This window comes from Lotus japonicus, chromosome 1 (assembly GCF_012489685.1).
Source record: "Lotus japonicus ecotype B-129 chromosome 1, LjGifu_v1.2".
Lineage (NCBI taxonomy): Eukaryota > Viridiplantae > Streptophyta > Magnoliopsida > Fabales > Fabaceae > Lotus > Lotus japonicus.
In genome coordinates, this window is record NC_080041.1 from 135,249,156 (window position 1) to 135,272,122 (window position 22,967).

The window sequence follows — 22,967 nt, forward strand, 5'->3', positions numbered from 1 at the left end:
ACAGGATCCGGAGCAGGAGAGGGGGTTGGATGAGGAACCAAATCACAAGACTCATCTGATGCAGAAACTGAGTCGTGGGGCTCATCCGCTACTATACGTCATGGGCGACGCTCATAAGTAATGTGATAACGAGACATATCAGAAGCTGGCGCTGATGGAGTGGAAGTGTCTGCTTGGGAAGTAATGACCGAAGATGGTGACATAGACATATGAGGAACAGGTAAGACCACAGGAATGATATCTAGATCAGACTGTTGACCAGTTGTAACAAAGTAAGGTGTATCTTCAAAGAACGTGACATCTGCAGAAGTGTAGAACTTATGGGTGGATGGAGAGTAACACTTATATCCTTTTTGAACACGAGAGTAACCTAAAAAGACATATTTGACAGCCCGAGCAGACATCTTATCACGACCTGGTAAAAGATCATGAACAAAGCAAGTACAACCGAAGACACGAGGCGGAACACAAAATGAAGATTCCCTAGGATACAACATGGAATGAGGAATCTGATTACCCAAAACAGATGATGACATCCGATTTATCAAATATCCTGCAGTCAAAACAGCTTCCCCCCAAAACTTTAAAGGTGCATTAGCATTGATCAATAAAGTACGAATTGTATCCACAATATGTCTATGTTTTCTCTCAGCTACCCCATTTTGTTGGGGTGTATGTGGACAACTAGACTGATGTATAATGCCATGAGACTTCATAAAAGAGTTAAAGGAATCAAAAAAATACTCTTTAGCATTATCACTTCGCAGAACACAAATTTTCTTATCAAATTGAGTTTCAATTTCATGACAAAATTTTTGAAAGATACTAAACAACTCAGATCTATCTTTCATTAAAAATATCCAAGTACACCTGGAGAAATCATCAATAAAACTGACATAATACCTATATCCTAAAATAGAAGAAACACGACTTGGACCCCAAACATCAGAATGAATGACATCAAATGGATGTAGGGCCCTTTTATTGACACTACTAGGAAAAGACGACCTAACATGCTTCCCAAGCTGACATGACTCGCATTCCAAAGACTCCAACTGCGACAAGTAAGGCACCATCTTCTTTAATTTGTCCAAACTCGGATGTCCCAGAAGACGGTGAAGTAAACTCGGAGATTCAGCAGCAGCCGCACAAATTGCAGAAGATGGTTGTTGTAGATAATAGAGTCCATGTGATTCAGATCCTGCTCCAATCATCCGTCCCGTACTCCGGTCCTGTATGAAGAAGGAATCAGAGGTAAAAGTTATGGTACAACCTAGTGATTTGGTTAATTTACTGATAGAAATAAGATTAAAAGCGCATCCCGGAACCAATAGAACAGAACTCAAAGGTAGTGTAGGAAGAGGTGATGTCTGCCCAACACCGGTGGCTTGTACTTTCGAGCCATTTGCAAGGGTAACATGGTGTGTAGTTTTGGGTGATGATAAGTTAGAGAAAAAGGAAGGATTACCATTGAGATGATCTGAGGCACCAGAATCCAAAAATCATGATCCAACAAGTGAAGAATGAGAGTAACAAATCGTAGAATTACCGGTTTGAGCAACAGCCGCTGATGAAGATGATTGTTGAGCGCCCTTCAACTGGAGATATCCCTTGTACTCATCAGCTGAGAATGAGTGATTCTTTGCACCATCAGATTCAACCTTGGACTCCATAGACTGTGCGACATTAGCAGTTTTGTTTGGAAATCCAACTATAGAGTAGCAACGATCCTGTGTGTGTCCATCCCTCTTACAGTAAGAACAATGGAGATTTCCTCTACCTCCTCTTCCACGTCCACCACCTTTACGACCATGGCCTCGACCCCCTGACTCAAAAGAATTTGATATGAGAGCAGAGGAGTCAGAGGCTGTATGAGATTCAACTCTAGCTGAAGTGGCAGATGATGGGACACGAAGTAAACAGTTAATAAGCTCCTCTGCTGTAGGAATATTGGGATTAGTAAGGGTCTGGTTTTGAACAGATTCCAGATCCTTATGGAGACCATGCAAAACAAACACCATGAACATATTGTCAAGTTTCTCCAACACCTTCTTCAAATCATCATTAACCAGCATTGACTTCAGCTCCACAATGGTAGATTGTGCCTTATTCAGATAAGACGGCAAATTAAGATCAGTCATCTGGAGATTTTCCAAATTACGTACTGAATCGTACAACCGCTGAATATCATTAGCATAGATGTCCTGTGCCTTTTTCCACACATCATAACATGTTTTGTAGGGACGAAAGTGAACAATCAGTCTAGGTTCAATTGTCTGGTATAATAAAGAAACAAGTTGATAATTTTTAGAAGTCCCACATTGCCTAGAGATAGAGCATAGATAGTCTTTATAAGGGTAGTGCAAACCTCAACTCTTGAGCTAGCTTTTGTGGTTGAGTATAGGCCTCCCAATTTCTAATATGGTATCAGAGCCTATCCTAGATCCATTTGTTGTTTGTTGTGGAGACCTCTCATAATTGGGCCACCCATTGTTGTTGATCTCACGTTCCAGGTTGTTCAGTCCCTGGCGTGAGGGGGTGTGTTAGAAGTCTCACATTGGCTAGAGATAGAGCATAGATAGTCTTTATAAGGGTAGTGCAAACCTTAACTCTTGAGCTAGCTTTTGTGATTGAGTATAGGCCTTTCAATTTCTAATAATAATCAGCCTTCTCCCATTCCTTCTTCTCAGAAGCATCAATATCAGCACACTTTTTAGTAAGGTGCTCTGACAAACCTTGACCCAAAAACCAGATCTCAACAACATTGGACCAATCTAGATAGTTTGCATCATTCAACTTCTCATAAGTGATTTTAGGAGTCCCAGGAAAAGCGAATGAGATGAGACTCTTCTTCTCACCCTTGGGAGACTTATCCTTCAGCAAATCCTCCATGAAAAAAGAACAACCAGAAACAGGAAAAACAACCGCAACCAAACAAATCCAAACACACTTCAAACGAAAGGCTCACCGATTGAATCACGGTGGTGGCAGCAGCGGACTATGGTAGCAGCAGCCGGCAGCAGTGGTGGCGTCCGGTGGTTGCTTTCGGAAATCTAGCCGGTAAAAATAAGGGTTAGCCTACGACGGCTGAAACCCTACACTAAACTAGTAAACCAGAGGGAGACTTGAATTAGAAAGCTCTGGTACCAACTTGAATGAAATATTCTGATTGATTATTCCATGAAGTTGAGTACATATATATATACAAGAGTTTAGGAATAGCTAAATAAGGAAAAGATCTATCCTAATAATAAAATATACTAAATATATTTATCCCTATTTATTTTATCTACATATCTCAACATACTCTTCATATCTAACCGCCGCTAAACACATGTATCATTGGCCACACGCTTATGCGGTGCTTACTCTGGTACAGGAGTTTAAGCTGAGTGTAGGCTACCTTAGTGAGTTGGCCCAATAAAATTAATACATATGTACATGTCATTAATTAGTTAATTATTATTGTATTAATTATGATTTGCACTCTCAGTTTTGAATAATTCCAATTAAACCCTGTTATGTTTGGGTGAAATTCTCTCTTCGAACACAACGATGGTTTATAGGGGCAAATTGGAATTTGAGGAACCCTTGTTTTCCTACGTCTTAGGTTTTAAGGGGCCAATTGAAACCCTAATTTTTTAGGATTTTGATTTTTGACATTTGAGGAAATTAGAATACCCAGAAGGACGACAACGAACTCAGGTGTTTAGATGGGAAAATTCAGCACTGTGTGGAATACCGGGGAAAATTGAAGTTGTTATGAACAATCCTTTCAGAAATTGGTTCTTGTGCTTTGTCTTTTTACTTGTGCATGTCGTTGGATCTTGCAGTCAAAACAATAGTATTATTACTTAGCATTACTTGATGGTTCCTTTTTATTCTTTGGCTTACTAGCTCTGAAAGTATGTCTAGTAATTGCTCCAAGTAATGTCTTAGCTATATCACATAACTTTTCTAGTTTCTGGTCTCGTGGTCGAATTTGTTTTTTTTTTTTGGTAGACGTTGAGTGATGTATAAAAGGGGATTGGGTGAGCAAGACCATGTTCCTGAAGAGATCTATGAAGCTCTAAACTTTAACTAGTAGATGCTAATGACGTGAAGGTTCAGGTGAGGCATGGGAGACGTTGGAAAGTTGGACCTGTGATTCTTCTAAAAGAAAGTCTTTGGGGTGTAGTTGTAATTAACAGTAGTTTTGGGCAATAATTAGAAATAACATAAATAATTATGATAATAAAATAATCAACACAAATGTAAAATCTTCATTGGACCACATCATTCCGGTATGCTACCCATAAAAAAATTCCTGTACAGTAGAAATCGCCCGCTTATGCAGTCTTTGTATAAGTACTCTTATTTCATTTAACTTTATGGTAGTACAATATATACAAAAATGGGAAAAGTCTGGCTACAGATTTATTAGTAGAAAATACACAAATACATAAGCATGCATACAGAGGAACTTTATGTGAATAGTAATATTAATGCAACATTTTCTTCTTCAATTCTTCAATCTCCCCGTGAGCAATGGGGAAAAGCATAATTAACAACAGAGACTTTGGTGAAACTCTGATGTTTAGTTTCAGGTAGACTCCTGATATTTGCTTCTATCAGCCTTGCTGCCCTTAAATCATGACTGAGAGCATTCTCTAACTGAAAAGGATTTAGAGAGCTTCAGGTTGAGATCTTCGAATCTTTTGGAGGTGTGTTAGCAAACTTCCAAGAAAAATGATCGAGTCCATTGTGGTGTCTCCCACCTGCTACATCATCAGTGGGAACTGCCTCAGAAATTTCTCTCAGGTCCTTTTCTGATAGTTTTACTGCTAAGGCACCGATATTTTGATCTAGGTTCTTAATCTTTGTTGTTCCTGTCAAGGTATAAACAATTGTAAACTTACACAGCAAAACATGGATAAACAGAAAAACACATACATGCTTCTTGGTTGAGTAGGAGAAAGACAAGTAGAAAGGTGAAAATGAAATCTCGAAATACTATAAAGGAGAAAGACATATGTGCTCATATACGCTAGACGGAAATTTATATAGTTTTTCACTTGTTTAAGCTGTGAACTAGTACAATGATAGAAATATACCAAGTGTCCACGCCTAATAATTTATTCAGGCTAATAGCATGTTTGTATCTAAAGCACAATAACTCCAGAAGCTACACTATGGGGTTTTGCACAGCGGAACTAAACGTGCTAGAAAAAGAAAAATTCTGATATACTTAAGATACTAGCTCGGAGCAGCAGGTATCAGAGATATTGATAAAAGTCATAAAACACAGCCAAGGAAGAGATAGAAAACTCTGTTATTACTGAAAGTAACCCAGGTTATTCGAGAAAACCTGGACTCTCCACAACTCAATTACACAAATGATCCCCAAGGATGCTTAACACCCACTAACCCATTTAAGTACCTATCAGATATTTTGCTATATACCACTATTTGTCTATTTCAAATAAGTACATATTTTGTCACTTACCAGGAATAGGCACAACATCCTTGCCTTGTTGGAGTACCCATGCTAATGCCAATTGAGCAGGAGTGGCCTGATGCTTCTTAGCAAGACTGTCAATTCGATAATATATACTCTTATTCTTGTCCAAGTTCTCAGCTTGGAAGCGGGGATGTATAGTCTGATATATGTAATAACCATAAGGAAATTAAACAACACATTTTTTCACAAAAGAAAGTCGAATTTTTAGAATTTTTCCACCATAGTTGATACATGACAAGAGAAGGGCATATACACAAGTATTTGCAATTGAATGGATATTTACACATAAGACAACAACCCATCAAATAGTTAATTAAATTAAAGGATTAAGAGTTCATCATTGCTTATTAGATAATTTGCAACATCCTAACAGTTCCAGGGCATGCAGCAGAAACAAACAATTAAGTGCTAAAATGCTTTACCAGAGAGCTACTTGCAGACACACTTTCCACAACACCTTTTCCGCCAAAAAAGCCACCACCAAGAGGACCATACGGTACAATGCCAATACCGAGCTCCCTGCATCAATAAAGCATTAAAAATCCTAAGTCACATTAATACAAACATTTAACCATCAAGTAGCTCATTGAATTTTTTTTAATGAAGAAACAGTCACGAGAGCTGCATTTATATCCTATGAACTTGGAGAAGAACTCAAACTAACCTGCACAGAGGAACTATCTCCTCCTCAATGTCACGAGTCCAGAGGGACCACTCTATTTGTACAGCTGTGATGGGATGAACTGCATGTGCTCTTCTTATTGTATCAGGGCTGGCTTCAGATAACCCAATATACTTGATTTTACCCTCTTCCACCAATTTCTTAAGTTCACCTACCTATAACAGAACAAAATTATTAGCAAAAATTGACATGTATATAATGTGCACTTTGCTAAAACATAAAAGTCTCCTTTCAAATTTCTCAAGAGAGAAATCCTTACTGTGTCCTCTATTGGTACAGATGTGTCCACCCTGTGCTGATAATAGAGATCAATGTATTCAACATCAAGACGTTTCAAGCTAGCTTCAATGCATGAGCGCACATAATCAGGTGAACCTTGGACAAGTATATCAGAAAGAGCTGTAAATTGATTAAATTCTCTTCTCGTGATACCAAATTTTGTCGCTAACTGGATCTTTTCTCTAGGTAGCTCCTTTAAGGCCTAGAATCAACAAAATTATAGGATAGAATAACAAACTTAGTCAGTAGTTCCATGGTAACTAAGAGCTTTTCCCTTTAAAATGTTATATTTAGTCAGTTAAACATGGGCAAAGTTTTTATGATAGAAAATTCAATTTCAATTATGTAGACATAGACATGAGTAGTACAATAAGAAGGAAAAGGAAATCCATTGTAGTTTTTTATACCTTTCCAACCAAATGTTCATTTGCACCAGCAGCTCCATAACAATCAGCAGTATCAAAGAAAGTGATCCCTTTGTTGAATGCATACTTAATAATAGATACACCATCCTCTTCAGCAACAGGGTCATTGTAGGCCCAACTGAGGCCCATACACCCAAATCCCAGTTTTGAAACCTAAAAACAAAAAGGAGTGAAACAAAAATCTCAGTTTGATTTTTTCACACCTACTTTTTAATATGCCCTGCCCCTTTGTATCAACTCAATTTTTCACATACCCTTGTAGGGTTTGAGAAAAATGAGGTTGAATGAAAAATTACTATTTTAATAAGTGCATCTTTGGTTTCACAATCCCTCCCATGTTGACACAAACTTGAGGGTTGCTCTAACATTTATAAACGTACATGTTTGGTCATATCACTAGTCAATGTGAGACTTATAACACTAAGACTTGAAATTTCTAATCAAAAGCAATTCTAGAACATTTCACTGACATGCTATTTCTAGTAGTTGCAGTAAGAACATGACATGAGAAAATATGAAGAATTAATATAACACCTCAAAGCCCTGGGTTCCAAGTTTCACACGAGGAATCAATCCACTTTGCTGTGCAGCCATTTTGGTTTCTCAGTAATATCAAACTCCTAATTGCATATATCCAATCCCCTTTGCATCTATATATAACAAGTGCTTAATTTCACTTCTTTTCTTTGATCTTTAATTTCGTCACTGGATGTGTCAGCAGGGTTCATTGTTTTCATCACTGAATATGTCACTATATAGCGATGAGGTCTTCTGAAAGAAACAGAAGATTCAAGGATTGTATATTATATTCCCACCATTGATAACAGATTCCTATCTGGGACGTATATGGGTGGCATAGAATTGATGGCAGCATGAGAGAGGATGATGAGGTACCGAAGTGCGTTCCTATCATCAAAGTTCCATGAACCAAATCGCCCCTCTCTACGGCACGACGGCGTCACCAAAGGTATTCAGGGCTTACAGTTACCCTAATTTTATATTTTATTGCCTGTATTTTGATTTTGATAAATTTGTGGTTTGCAGGGCGATTCTCTAAATCAGATACAATACCCTCTATTTCGTAGAAACCCTAAATCAGATAGAGGCCGATGCTCTACATCATATCTTCCATAAAGGTAAGAGCTTTTATGTTTATAGCAAATCTTGATTCTCTTTGTGAGTCATTTATGTTCTCATTGAACTGAGGTTTTGTTTTTCTTTTCTTTGTTGTGTTGATTATTGAAGCAGCTTACTAACGTGTCTGAAAGGGAACAACATTCAGGGTATTCCATGTGAGAGCTTGAACATCACAAAATATGATTGAAAACTGAGCATAGGAAGAGCTATACGCAGGTTGAGCTTCTCTCAAGTCTTTTCCCTTAATCTTCTTTGAATCTGTTAATCTCATTGACTTATCATTTTTCTTTCAATCTTTTACTATCATTAAGGTATGTAGAGACTACAATTGTGTTTATTTATGAGTGTTTTTTGAATTGCAGGTGATGACTACAAGATCAAGGTTTGGAACTAAAAGTTGTACATGGGATTGTTCACTCTTCTGGGTCACCTTGATTACATTCGCACCGTCCTCACTAGCCAGGTAAATTTCTCCTTTTCATAACTACTATTTCAGTTACATCTTCCAATTGAAATGTTATTAATCATTTTCCCATGACAAGTCATAAAGAATTATATTTCTGTTACAGCTTCCCATGATTTTCTCTTCTGATGATATACATCATAATATTAGATGCTGATTGAGCAATAGATGGGAAATCACAATTTGAATTTGAAAATTGATATTGAAAGTTAGTGCACCTAGAAGAGTGAATTCAGGTTTCCTCATATTTCTTCTCCTCTTTCTTCTCAATTGTTTTCTTTATTCTTGAAATTATATGAAGAGTGATTCATTTTGTTATCTCTTTTTGGTTATGATTTTTAAAATTTCATTTTGAAAGGACATACTCTTACATTTTCAGTAATGATACTTGGCAGAAAGCTAAGGTAATCTGGTGGTTATAACTTATAATCATACTTGCCAAGAAGCTAATGATGCAGGCTAAATACGTTCAGATTTTAAATGCATGAACATATGTAATCAGCTAAAGTAATGTATGTTATATGTAATGAAATTCAAGTTGCATCTTCATGTTATACTTTCTGTCTGATATTTCAGTTAGAGTTTGTTATAGGCTATATGAAGGGAGAGTATCCCATGGTCTACAAAAAGAAATAACTTTTTTTTTTTATTTTAAAGTAGTATCATATCTATAATCAAGGTACTTACCTGTTTCATTAATTATTATTTTTTGTTTTTGAAGCTTTAGCTTTCAAGATGCATGATTTCATTTCATATAATCACGCTACACTGAGATTATGAGCCTCTAAGTTTCATGTTATTCAGTCTCACTGTGTGATAATCTGTTGCAGCAAGAGAGGTTGGGGAAGGAAGCCGATTTCTGAATCATGTGTTCTCTCGCCTGCAATATTTCACACATATACCAGGAACCATTTTTGTTTTCATGGTGCAGCCTCAGATTACAACAGCTGCTATGAAGTTCACATCCAACCCTACTATTGCTTATTGCAGGACCTTGCCTAAAGTTCATTTGCTATGAATTCTCGAACTTTAATATTGAGGTGAGTTATGAAGAACTATATCTAGAACTAAATCCTATTCTGTTCTTGTGCCAATTTTTAAGTACTTTTGATCTGTGATGTTTTTTCTCTATTTAATTCTCTGTTTGTTTGCTGATCAAAATCTAACTCTCAATGTTTGTCAATAATGCATGCTTAGTCTATCATAACATCATATCTGATGCTACAGATAGAGTTTTGCATGAGATTTCAAAGAGCTTTTGATAAGATGTATTTGTTGTCTCTCCAGATAATTTATCCTAATAATTGTTTTTAAGTATGAGTAGTTAAAGTGAATCAGTAGAGATTCTTTTCTCCTAAGATTGATATTTGTGATGGAAACTACCTTTATTCTCATAGTTGATTGTATCAGTTTGAGGTCCTTGGGAGGAGACGATAGTTGTCGCAGGTTCATCAAGGTTCATGCTTTCCCTGTTAACTTTCTTACCCTTTTGCAATCCTTTTCATCTCACTTTATTTCTGCATTGGTTCTTTTTAGTTCTAAATCAATATAAGTTTTTGAGAATGTCAACGAGAGATTGAATTGAGCAAATATCTCACATGTCACATTTTGGTTCTATTCTACAATCATTGTGCCAGCGGAGTAAGAAAACTATAGGGAATGTTGTTTGGAATCTGTTTTGGGTGGTTTAAAGGGCACTGAGCCAATACTTATTGTGATTGCTTTTAACATTGAACAAGCAACTATCCCTTAAATTTTCATTTACCTAAAGAAATTTAAATAATCTCTTCAGTTTGCGATATAGTGAGAGAAAGCATTACCCTTCTCAAAAACTAATTTATAAACCACCAAAATTCAAAATGAGCAAAACTCATCTCTTAATGCTCCTACCTTGTGTACATTTCAGATTAGCTTCCTCTGGAAAATCAATCAAAATTCAAATGCTTCAAGCTTCTGAAGCTTGCTACCAAACTATGTCCATAAGTAACTATGGTACAAAATCTACATCATGTTATCCTTGCTAAATATAGGACTTCAGAGGTCACAACATCAACCAAATTGGTCGTAGAAACTTTGTATACGATATAATGTTGAATTGTATCCAAACTCACAGAAGGTTTTCCAGTAGAAGTCACTTGAGTGTAACACGCTCAACCTAATAATTTACAATACCTTGGTAATCTTCTGTATAATGAAGACATTCTCTTTGCCATTACGCTTAACGACATTCTTTTTTTCTTTTTCATATGCCAGTTGTTTATAACTTCTCTCCACATTTCTATTGATGGTATCTCATATATTGCATTCAGTGTGTGTGTTGATAGTCGTTTTGAGGAACTTGGGTGGCATGTCTTTGGGCAATAAATGGTTACACTAGCTATGATGATAGTCATGCTACCATTAAGGAGCAAAAGCTGTCAGAGACAAACCCACACCATTTAATTTTTGGCATCCAATCAGAACTAGCAGAATCTGTCATTCTTGTGGCACTGATGTGTTTAGAGACTCTTCTTTCCTTCAAAAACTAAAATTTGATCTTTTAAACATCAAGATGCATCTTCCTAAATTTATAGAATGCAGCTTTGTGAGATGAATAAGGTCTGAGGAATGAGGGATTGGGATTGAGCAGGCTTCTAAGTGGAAGTGTGCTATTTTTTATCAGCATGTAAGTAATTAAAAAAGAAATTAACAAACCCAAAGACTACTAAACTATCAAGTGATGGCTCAATGGTCTCACCTGGTGTATTAAGGTTGTTCAATTTTATCTTTAATTCAATGCTATGATGAGTTCTAATTGTTTTGAAGCTCTTGACCATTGATTCAATGAATAATTGATTAGTGACCTTTTTCAATGCACATGCTCAGTTGCTCTATGACTGTACTCTGTAGAAGAAAATTGATTGTTGTCATGAGGGTCCAAATTAACATTAAGTTTATTTAAGTTTCTCACAGCCATTTTTTCAAGCACTGTGCCACAAGAAAGAAGACATACTTCTCTATTTTTTTACTTTTATTTTGCTTCACATAATTGCTAAAGGGGATCCATCAGATTCTATTTATATGGAGGTAGAGCGGGAAAGGTTGTCATATAATAACCAAACTTTCTCACAATGCAATAAGTCTGGAAGGGTGGACAAACCTTGACCCCTGAGTCAAGGGAACATCTCATATATATTGAGGTTTTATGATTAAACTTTCTATTTATACTCATTGTTATGAATAAAATTTACATTTGTTTGTTGAAAACATGAGATAGCTTAAAAGAGAGGCAGATATTGAGCACACATGCAGAAGAGGAAATCAAAATCTGGTAGAATGAACCTATATTCGAGATGGTGCCTTCCTTTGAGCTTGAAGCAAAGGAGTTTACAACTCAACTGGCTCATCGCCTGTGGACTGACATAGAGGACATGGAACACTTTACAAAGAGTGGAACTTTTAAGGAGATATTTGGACTCAACTTTGCCCCACAATTTTCAAGTAGGAAATCATTTTGTTGACAGCCAGTGCGTGGCATCTTTTATGAGTTTTAATGTAGTTTGATATGGCCATGTAAAAATTTCCCATCTCTATGTATAACATAGTGAATTCTTTTTTCTGAAACTATAGAAACAATTTGATTTATGTTGTATGTTTTTTACTCTTATTGTCAGAGATTTGTTTATCTGTTGTAGATTTCGTCTAAGTTGAACATCATGAATGGTTTTATACAAACATAGCAACTTGGATCTTGGTAACATGAACCCGTCATATGAAAATTCATTAAGGGTTATCATGGTTGTATGAAAATAAATTATAGAAACTCATTGAATTTTCATTAAACGTGGTTTAAAGTATAGTGTAGTTTAACTATGACTTACAAAATGTCTTCTTCAGCAGCATTACCAATAGATATTGGGTATTATATTCTTCCTATAAACAACCAATGTTAATAACATGGATTTGGCTCCTCTAAGAAGGTAAAAGAAGCATGATAATTATTATGAATAATGCTAGAAACATTCATGTGAAGTCCACTAAAAATGTGGGTCATTTTTTCAAATTAATGGGACTCACATTTGTAAGTTAATAAGCATGGTTATAATAACACGGGAGTGAACATTAATTTTTTTTTTTTTTGAAAAGCGGGAGTGAACATTATAATGAAAATGCTTTCATATATAAGCTAATAAAACATTTATGTTTATAGAACTAAAGTACTCATTTATATTTTTTAATAATTTTAGGAGTTAATATGTTTATCTATTTCAATGAAATTCTATCGTTGATTAGTTTATTGAGTTATTATTTTTTAAAAATAAAATATAATTATTTATATATATCATACTTCCCGTATCAGAATTCTCAAGGGTATAAATTTTGATAGTGAATGTCATTGGATTAGAAAATTAGGATAGATATCATCACATTTATTCATGTTAAAGCTACATTGTAAAATGTTCACACGGGATGAAAATCATTCATTAAAATATTTTTATGTTTAGAATAAATAAATAAATAACTTTTAAAATAATTTAAGTAATTTTTTCATAATGCTTCTTTTCATGAGAATGGTATTGCTGGCTTAGGGATGATAGCACAGGATAGTCAAGGTAAAGTTATGGTCGCGGCGTGCTCCTTTCCTCATCCTATTATCTCCCCTCTCTTGGCGGAGGCAATGAGCATGAGATGGACTTTGCATTTGACCAAGGATTTAGGCTTCCGTCGGATTTGCTTGGAAACAAATTGCTTGCAACTCTTCAAAGCTTGGAAGGCAAAGGAGGATGTGAGATCTTATTTGAGCTCTATTATTAAGGATTGTTGTTTAATAGTTTTTGCTTTTGATTATGTGACTCTTTCTTTTGTTAGGCGCACAAGTAATACTCTTGCGGACTTTTTTACAAGGAACGCCGAAACCTACGCCAATTCGATATGGGTTGAGGAGGTTCCTGATGCCGCTATTCCTTTGGTTATTTCTGATGTAATGACTTTATTTCTGGTTGGCATTTAATAGATTTGTGGTTTACTTTCAAAAAAAGAAAATTAGAAGTAAGTATATATATATAAAAATTGATTATGAAAATTATGAGAATTAAAAAATATTCGTGTAAAAATATAATTTCCATTTATTTATATTTAAATTGCAGGAAAAGAAATGGGGGAGGGACATCTCACATGAAATTTCTCTTTATCTTTCAAAAAAAAGAAATGGGGAGGAACATCTCACATGAAATAGTTTCATATTAAAACTAATAGAAAAATAAATTTTAACATAACTAAACACCATTTGCATAACTTTTAAAATAATTTTAGACATATAATATGAAAGTTTAAAAGTAAAAATATCTCTATGAGAATTAGAATACATATATATACTAAATATGACATATGAGAATTATAATACATTATTATATGTAGTTATAATCATTTATGTTAAAATTACATGGTATAAAGCTCCTACAGAAGAAAATATTTTACAATATAAAATTTAAAGATTAAAACTAATTTAAAAATAATTACTTATATAATTTCAATATTTTTTTCATATATTTTCAGAATAATTTTAGAATTATATATATATATATATATGTGTGTGTGGGTGGGTGGGTATAAAAGTATATATTGCAGTTGAGGATTAATATGTGACGAGAAGATTAGAAAACATTAATACATATGTAGTATATATTTATTTATCTTTAAATTAGAGGATTGAAACCTCTCACGAAGAGAAACATTTTTTTTTGTACACTGAAAAGATAAATTACATTTTCCAGGATTTGATCCCTCGACCTTCTTACCCAACTCATATATCTCTTAGCTCTTATCACTTGAGCTATCATTCGGGGACATGGAAGGAGTATTTAACATGGAAATACTTGCATGTTAAAAATGAATTTTTAAATAATTAAAAAATATGAGTATGTAGTATGTTTAAATTATAGGGTAAAAATGAGAGAGGAAAAAAATAAAAAAAAAATTATAGGGTAAAAATCTCCCATGGGGAGGAACATTTGACATAAAATAATTTTGGCTTAAAATAATATTTTACTTTAGAAAAATAAATTATTCAATTTTATACCAAAATAAAAAACCAAGAACTTATATTGAAACTTAAAATCTTTTAAAACAGTAGAGAACTTCTAGGAAATTAAAATGAATTATTTTAGATCAAATAAAAAAGAAACAACTTATCTTAAAACTTAGAAAGTATTTTCAAACAATAGTATAGTTCTAGGAATTTAAAACGAATTAAATTTAAATTATGTGATACATTAATTTAGGGTTCAAATAAAAAAAAATTATAGCTACCTTTGAATTTTAAATAATTTAGCGTGACATGAGAATTTTTGAATGATTCATTATTTTCTTTAAAAAAAAAAATCATTATTTCAAATGAATATCCATTATAATTCTTCTTGCTTAGTTATTCAATATTTGTTTTGAAAGTAAAACATATTGATAGATAGTGTTGAGAAATATCTCCTCTTAACATGGGTAAAGTAACCTAAACAACAAAGCAAGCCGGCAAAAAATCCCAACCAGACATGAAAAACCCAAAAACATCTCGACTACAAACCCACAAGCATTACCACATGCTTTAACACCTAACATTATAGACAGAAACAACCCCTAAGGGTGACAAATCGATCAAATTAGGAATCATCATTCATCTTCAAAGACACGAACCACGGTGATTGGAGTAGCTAAAAATCCAAGAGAAGAAATATCAACCAAAGAGTAGCTTCAAAAAGCGTAGAAGCAAAAAAGGTAGAGAAGAGTGGCAACGAATCAAAACAAGCAAGAAGCACACCGATCAAGAGAGAACACCGATCAATTATTTATTCAATCTATAAAACACATATTCTATTGTTTACACAAGAATTTAATATGACACCGCTGACAAATTGATCTTAAAACGTCGTGCTTTGCAACGTCGACTACGCCTAACAAAAAAAATAGTTTACACAAGAACTTAATATGACATCGCCGACAAATTGACCTTAAAACGCCGTGCTTTGAAACATCAACTACGCCTAACAAAAAAAATTATATTTTAAGATTTAAACTACCATATTAAGATTATTCACTGCAACCAAAACGAAATAAACACAAATATGTCATAAAACATAAAATTTCCACTATGTTAACAAAATAAAATTAAAAATTTGAAACTTACATATAATTTTTAATTCCCCGTGCAAGGCACGGGTCATATACTAGTATATTAGAAAAGAAGAACTCCCATCAGGCTGATTTAGTGACGTGTCATTCTCACGTTAATTATTAGTGACGTGTCATTCTCATAAAAAAAATTCCACGTGTCATTCTCAGGTTAATTCTCATAAAAAAATACATTTTTAAATTTTAGATGTGATTAGGATTTAGGTTGTTTATTTCTTGATTTTATCTTAATTTATTTTGGATTTATTTTTAGAGTACTAATTAATTTTTATGGTATTTTTATTGAATTTTCGGATTTTTAATTAATTCAGGATTTTATGACTTTTTATTGTGATTTGGTAGATTTTGATAGTTTTTATCTATATTTATTTAGTACCTTTTTAAATTTTATATTTGATTAGAATTTAGGTTGTTTATTTCATGATTTTATCTTATTTTATCTTATTATTTATTTTTGGAGTATTAATTAATTTTTATGGTATTTTTATTGAATTTTCGGATTTTTAATTAATTCAGGATTTTATGAGTTTTTATTATGATTTGTTAGATTGTTGTAGTTTTTATCTATCTTTATTTATTACCTTTTTAAATTTTAGATTTGATTAGGATTTAGGTTGTTTATTCCTTGATTTTATCTTAATTTATCTTATTATTTATTTAATGTTAATTTCAGGAAATATTTTATTTTATTTTAGAGTTATTTTTAGAGTATAAGTTAATTAGAATTTATGTTGTTTATTTTTATCTTAAATTAATTAATACTCTAAAAAAATCTCACGTGCCATTCTCAGGTTAATTCTCATAAAAAGAAAATTCAGGTGTCATTCAATTTGAAAGATTATCTTATGTTGTGTTATTTTATCTTGAAACCGAATTTTAAAAGATTTGCCCTAATTATCTAAGATTTATCTAGATTAGAAACTGTTTTTATTATCTTTTTAAATTAGGAAAAGTCTCAAAGCCTAATTTACTACACATTTACAGGAATCCTGTGATTTCTCATTTTATTCTTTCTCATGATCCACAATATAAGATTTTTCCTAATTATCTAAGATACTGCATCAGTCACCTCCTCCTCTATATATTAATATATATTAGAAAAGAATTAAATAACTTATCTTTTGTTGACACGTGTTTCTTAATTCCAAAACAGATTTGAAACCGAATTTTAAAAGATTTGCCCTAATTATCTAAGATTTAAACAAACACGCATAATCACATTCATGATTAATTGATATATCAAATACAATAGACATAAAAAAATTTCACATGTCATTCTCAGGTTAATTCTCATAAAAAATACATTTTTAAATTTTAGATTTGATTAGGATTTAGGTTGTTTATTTCTTGATTTTATCCTAATTTGTTTTGGATTTATTTTTAGAGTATTAAATAATTTTTATGGTATTTTTTATTGAATTTTCGGATTTTTAATTAATTCAGGATTTTATGACTTTTTATTGTGATTTGGTAGATTTTGATAGTTTTTATCTACATTTATTTAGTACCTTTTTAAATTTTATATTTGGTTAGAATTTAGGTTGTTTATTTCATGATTTTATCTTAATTTATCTTATTATTTATTTTTGGAGTATTAATTAATTTTTATTGTATTTTTTATTGAATTTTCGAATTTTTAATTAATTCAGGATTTTATGAGTTTTTATTATGATTTGCTAGATTGTTGTAGTTTTTATCTATCTTTATTTATTACCTTTTTAAATTTTAGATTTGATTAGGATTTAGGTTGTTTATTCCTTGCTTTTTTCTTAATTTATCTTATTATTTATTTAATGTTAATTTCAGGAAATATTTTATTTTATTTTAGAGTTATTTTTAGAGTATAAGTTAATTAGGATTTATGTTGTTTATTTTTATCTTAAATTAATTAATACTCTAAAAAAATCTCAGGTTAATTCTCATAAAAAAAATTTCACGTGTCATTCCATTTGATAGATTATCTTATGTTGTGTTATTTTGTCTTGAAACCGAATTTTAAAAGATTTGCCCTAATTATCTAAGATTTATCTAGATTAGAAACTGTTTTTATTATCTCTTCAAATTAGGAAAAGTCTCAAGCCTGATTTACTACACATTTACAGGAATCCTGTGATTTCTCTTTTTATTCTTTCTCATGATCCACAATATAAGATTTTTCCTAATTATCTAAGATACTGCATCAGGCATCTCCTCCTCTATATATTAATATATATTATGAAAGAATTAGATAACTTATCTTTTGTTGACACGTGTTTCTTAATTTCAAAACAGATTTTGAAACCGAATTTTAAAAAAATTGCCCTAATTATCTAAGATTTAAACAAACACGCATAATCACATTCATGATTAATTGATATATCAAATACAATAGACATATTTCTCGTGCAACGCACGGGAAAAAAACACTAGTTTATAAAAGAAAAAAAAAACTACCTCACATAGTTTAGGAATATAAGTTAAAGTTGTTAAACGTACTAAATTTATTCTAATTTAATGTTAAACTTTCAAAATTATCCTTGTCATATTATGTGTAAGTGGCATAGGAAAAAGTAACTTAAAACTTTATGACTATATTAAGAAATCTAAAATTATAATTTAAAATTATAACTTTCTTCGCTTACTTCTTTTAAAAAAAATTGGGGAATGAAAAAATTAAACAAAGAAAACAAAAACTACAAGTTTAAGATATCCTTAGTAAAAAAAACGGGTCAACCTGGAGGAACATCCAGAATAGAGAGACCACACTAAAGATCTGCTCCAATATTAGCTAAATAATTTATAGAGGCATTAGCTTCTCTAGGATTATGATGCAAATGCAATTCCCAATTCCGCTCCAGAAATTGGTGAGTAACAAGAAAATATTTGATATATAAATGAAACAAAAACCTCTCATATGATAAGACCTCCACGACCTCCACATCCTTACTGCTTGGCGCTGATCGTGAGATGAGAGGTTAGCCTCACAACTAATGTATGTAAAATTTCTTAGTAACAAAAACAACATGGAAGCTACTGCACATTTTATCTCATGTACCTTGCAGTCAACCTTTACTTACAGCTACCACCATTCAATTATAAAATGTATCAAAATAAATATACATATGTTTATCCCAATAATAATTTTACATCTAAGAAATGCGCATTTTGTATTCAACATGATTTCTTCTTCAGTCTTTTTTTTTGAACGTTCTTCTTCAGTCTTTAATTTCGTCATCCAGTGTGCCAGCCCAATGGAAACCTTATTTCAGAGCCGTGTACAAACATTTTGGGGCCTTAGGCGAAAATGTTAAAGGAACCTTTCTGTTGCAAGAATTTTAAAGAGACTTAGTATATTATATAAAATATAACTTTCTATTTGACATTTGCAAGGAATCTAAATATAAAATTTAAATAAAATACTAAAGAAATATAAACAAAGAAAACACTAAAGTCTAACATATATTTTAGAAAAGGATTATTGATGAGTAGCAGGAGGTAACTGCGTAAGCGTATGTGGTCTAAACCAGGGAGAGTGAAAGACTAAGAGAATTAGAATAAATTAAGGATAAAAAGAATTTATTTTTTGGGATAAATAAATATTTTAAATTATATTATTGATGATATTGAATAGTTTTAAAAGAGATGATATTGATGTAACTTATTTTCGAAAAATATATTATGTAAGTTCTCTTTTTAATTGGCTAATTTTTAGGGAAGAGGAATGATTCTTATTTATTTTGTTTTGGCCCACTATGTGTCTTTATTTCTGGTAGGTATTTTAAATGAATCTAATATATTATATATCAATCATTCAATCTTTTTGCAATTTTCAGCCTGTTTTTTTAATGAACGTGACAACGTTTCAATTCCTAATTATCTGTTTTTTATTTTCAGAATTCCAGATACTATTTGTTTGATACCTTGGCTTATGATCACTGTTGGTCGTTTGAGACATTTTTTAACCAAAAAAATTTTGGGCCTTTTTTTCTCAGGGGCCTTAGGTAGCTGCCTGTTTTTCATAAAGGGCTCCACGGCCCTGCCTTGTTTTCATCATTGATTATGTCATTAACTCCTCTGTTGGGGAGAGTCACGACAAACACCCATGGGCTAAGACCGAGAGGAGACACCAAGGAGATCTACATCCTCTTACCAAATTTCATAATGGCAACCCATACTTATATTGCAAGTGCTATATTGAAAAATATCCAATAATTTTTTTCTATGTAAATGATGTATTTATTTTAACTATAGGCAGTTTCAAAAAACAAAACTATAGGCAGTACTATACAATATACATAAATGGATGTTTCATAACTCTATAGAGTAAGGCCTTGACAGCAGTTAATTTTAGTGTTTCTGATATTAGCACATAATTAATGGGAAAAGTCTTTAAAAAATACTACCATCATCATGCTGCTAATACACATAACAAATGCATCAGAACAGAGGAATCTTTTGTGAACAATAACATCACTGATCACTGCAACATTTTCTTCCTCAATTCTTCAGAACTGTGCCTCTCCCTCAATCTGTATCTATTTATTTGTATTTTAGTAAAACATTACAAAGTTTGAGGATTCAAATGTATCTGATTGCTGAGGTGCAGCATAACTGGTATCTAGCTATGCTTTTGCCGGAGTGTCAACAAACTTCCATGAGCATTTAAGAAATGCATCATTAATGTGCTCCCCTACCACCTCAGATATTAGCATTGCATCTGTAATTTCTTTCAAATCATCTTCGCTGAGCTTCACTTCCAACGAACCGATATTATTATCAAGATTTTTAATCTTAGTTGTTCCTACAATGCATGAGAGTTGCAGAAATGTTATTTACTGGCAAAAAAGTCATAATTGAAAAGTCTGCCAATGTGTTCATAGAACAAATGAATTGTTGACCTTCGTAAAAAATAGAAAATAAATCCCCAATTCAAAGCAACACTATGAAATGACCAGAAGACATATTATACAGCCTCCTTAAACATGCAACAAGCAAAATTGAGAAAGCTGGTAGGGAATTCGAATTCTTCTAGATGTAAAATCACTCACCAGGGATGGGTACCACGTCATCTCCTTGATGAAGCAACCATGCAAGAGCAAGTTGTGACGATGTACATACATACTTCTCTGCCAACTTCACAAGCTGAGAATAGAAGATTTTGTTCTTGTCTAAGTTCTCCCCTTGAAACCTTGGGTGGAATGCCTGGTGAAAAGAGATATTGATGAACAATGAACTAGCAAAATTGTCATCGGAAACAAAGGATTAAATCCATACCAGAGCACTGTTTGCAGGTAAACTTTCCACGACAGCCTTGCCACCGAAAAATCCATTACCAAGGGGACTATATGGCACTATTCCAATCCCAAGTTCCCTGCAAGTTTTGTCACCAAATCTATTTAGTGAAGAACTGTGAAGGACATGGAAAAGTACTGAGCCAGGAAGTGAAAGAACCTGGTTACATTTTTTTTATAAGAAGAAAATAGATTTGCACCTCCCAATATGTCCCATTTTTGTGATTCTCACTTTCTCTATTCCTCTTCCAGTTTTGCACCTCCCTCTCCCTCTCCAACTTGAGTTATGCATTTGCTAAAAAGAGTGTTGTTTTACTTTGGACTAAAGGAAATGGCTTAACTCTTTCCTGACAAAATCTTGGTGACCTTACAATATAAACAGTCAAAACATACTTAAGATTTCCTACTGACTCAACTTAGTCTTTAATTTTTCAATAGTTCATGGATAAACCACAACCACAATTTACACTTAGAGACCTATAAGGTAGAGCATTTAAGCAAACCCAAACTTGAAGGTTGACCACGAAGTAGGAAACTAATCAGCTAGTATAGCAAATTTAGTAAGCACATTGATAGGAAGCTAATTCCTACCAAGCAAGAACATCTAAGACCTAATTAGAAAAGTTAGGAAAATTAAGAAGAAAAGCAAACAGCTCAATTTCCCTGATCTAAGGATTGCCTGACAAGCGGCTCAATACCCTATTAATCAGAATATTGTAGAACTAAACACTCAATAATAGACTGCAATTATTCAATATAGATGGGATAAAAATGAATAGCAATAACTGGCTCAATAATTGGAAGCTCAATAGAAGTGAAACTTCTATCACATCCTGGACATGTATGTACCTGCAAAGGGGGACAAACTCTTCCTCAATATCACGAGCCCAAAGAGACCACTCCATTTGCACAGCAGTAATTGGATGAACAGCATGTGCCCTCCTTAGTGTATCAGGACTAGTTTCAGATAATCCTATGTACTTTATCTTTCCCTCTTGGACCAACTTCTTAAGCTCTCCCATCTGTGATCAACAAAAACAGAAAATCAAAGACAGACACACACAGCTACCAACAAATTGTCCCCCCTAAAGACAAGAATAAAAAAAAGGTTTCGTTGGGGCATTACTCACAGTATCCTCAATGGAAACAGTGGTGTCAATACGGTGTTGATAAAAGAGATCAATGTACTCCACCCCAAGGCGTTGGAGGCTAGCCTCGCAACAGGATCGAACATATTCAGGGGTACCATTAACTATAACATTAGCCCAATCGTATTTGACAACCCCAAATTTTGTGGCAATCTGAACTTGATCTCGAGGCAAGTCCTTGAGTGCCTGAAAGTTCAAATGTTATGTATGTGTTCTAAATTGTTGATTGATGTTACCATTCCATTTCAAAAATTGAAAGGGATGAGTTACTTTTCTTTGGTGTGAAAGGAAAATTAAAAACAATGCTACACAGCAACACAACACCTCTTGTCATAAGCAAGAAGTGGAACTATACCCTTTAGGGGCACAGACCAAATCCTAAGACCAGTTACTGATTATAGGGTTACAACTTACAAGTAAAGTACCTTTCCAATCAAAATTTCATTGACATGGGGTCCATAAACATCTGATGTGTCAAAAAAGGTGATCCCTTTGCTGAAAGCATGCTTGATCAAGGAGATACCATCTTCTTCAGGAAGAGGAGAGTTATACACTCCACTGAGGCTCATGCACCCTAATCCTAACTTGGAAACCTACAATTACAATGCAATCAAAATCCAGAAATTGAAAAACACATCATTCACAGAACTAGGAAGCCACTCAAAATGATGATTTCAATTGATTAAACTTACCTCCATACCTTGGCTTCCAAGCTTCACAAGAGGAATATCAATAAGTCCCATTTTTGTGATTCAGACTTTCTCTATTCCTCTTCCAGTTTTGCACCTCTCTCCCTCTCCCTTCTTTTCTTCTTCACAGCTCACACTAAGGAAGCGTCATCACGCTCATATATATTCGTTAGTCTTAGTTGACTTTTTTGTAATTTTTTATTGGTATGTTTA

At 33.2% G+C, this 22,967-nt stretch overlaps 2 protein-coding genes and 1 long non-coding RNA gene across 7 annotated transcripts; 1 reads left to right on the forward strand and 2 right to left on the reverse strand.

Annotated features, from left to right (window-relative positions):
- Positions 1-4,327: 4,327 nt before the first annotated feature.
- On the reverse strand, positions 4,328-7,522 carry LOC130731271 (probable aldo-keto reductase 1). The gene is made up of 7 exons (XM_057583502.1): positions 7,421-7,522; positions 6,869-7,039; positions 6,442-6,663; positions 6,165-6,337; positions 5,923-6,019; positions 5,486-5,639; positions 4,328-4,868 (listed from the first exon to the last, which is right to left on the reverse strand). The coding sequence occupies exons 1-7, from the start codon at positions 7,478-7,480 to the stop codon at positions 4,675-4,677; spliced, it is 1,071 nt and encodes a 356-aa protein (XP_057439485.1). The 5' UTR covers positions 7,481-7,522; the 3' UTR covers positions 4,328-4,674.
- Positions 7,378-12,159, forward strand: LOC130731272 (uncharacterized). Of its 4 annotated transcripts, none has more exons than XR_009016623.1 (6): positions 7,378-7,492; positions 7,608-7,853; positions 7,931-8,022; positions 8,135-8,239; positions 8,386-8,486; positions 9,317-12,159. It is a non-coding gene; the product is annotated as an uncharacterized LOC130731272 (long non-coding RNA). The 4 variants fall into 4 exon arrangements; XR_009016625.1 differs by having other exon boundaries at positions 7,411-7,853; positions 9,317-9,942; positions 10,393-12,159; XR_009016624.1 differs by having other exon boundaries at positions 7,414-7,853; positions 9,317-9,526; positions 9,897-12,159.
- Positions 12,160-19,918: 7,759 nt separating this feature from the next.
- LOC130731273 (probable aldo-keto reductase 1) lies at positions 19,919-22,896 on the reverse strand. Of its 2 annotated transcripts, XM_057583504.1 has the most exons (7): positions 22,758-22,873; positions 22,491-22,658; positions 22,048-22,251; positions 21,767-21,939; positions 20,901-20,997; positions 20,675-20,828; positions 19,919-20,427 (listed from the first exon to the last, which is right to left on the reverse strand). In XM_057583504.1, the coding sequence occupies exons 1-7, from the start codon at positions 22,806-22,808 to the stop codon at positions 20,249-20,251; spliced, it is 1,026 nt and encodes a 341-aa protein (XP_057439487.1). In that variant the 5' UTR covers positions 22,809-22,873; the 3' UTR covers positions 19,919-20,248. The 2 variants fall into 2 exon arrangements, with proteins under 2 accessions (XP_057439487.1, XP_057439488.1); XM_057583505.1 differs by lacking the exon at positions 22,048-22,251 and having other exon boundaries at positions 22,758-22,896.
- Between the last annotated feature and the right edge of the window lie 71 nt (positions 22,897-22,967).

What these genes read in the sequence shown, in the direction of transcription:
- LOC130731273 (XM_057583504.1), bottom strand. Translation starts at nt 22,808, where the DNA reads ATGGGACTTATTGATATTCCTCTTGTGAAGCTTGGAAGCCAAGGTATG. An exon ending in ATGAAATTTTGATTGGAAAG is followed by an intron (nt 22,252 to 22,490) that starts GTACTTTACTTG and finishes TTGAACTTTCAG; the next exon opens with GCACTCAAGGACTTGCCTCG. An exon ending in TGACGTGGTACCCATCCCTG is followed by an intron (nt 20,428 to 20,674) that starts GTGAGTGATTTT and finishes CATGCATTGTAG; the next exon opens with GAACAACTAAGATTAAAAAT.
- LOC130731271 (XM_057583502.1), bottom strand. Translation starts at nt 7,480, where the DNA reads ATGGCTGCACAGCAAAGTGGATTGATTCCTCGTGTGAAACTTGGAACC. An exon ending in GAGATAGTTCCTCTGTGCAG is followed by an intron (nt 6,020 to 6,164) that starts GTTAGTTTGAGT and finishes TTATTGATGCAG; the next exon opens with GGAGCTCGGTATTGGCATTG. An exon ending in GGATGTTGTGCCTATTCCTG is followed by an intron (nt 4,869 to 5,485) that starts GTAAGTGACAAA and finishes ATACCTTGACAG; the next exon opens with GAACAACAAAGATTAAGAAC.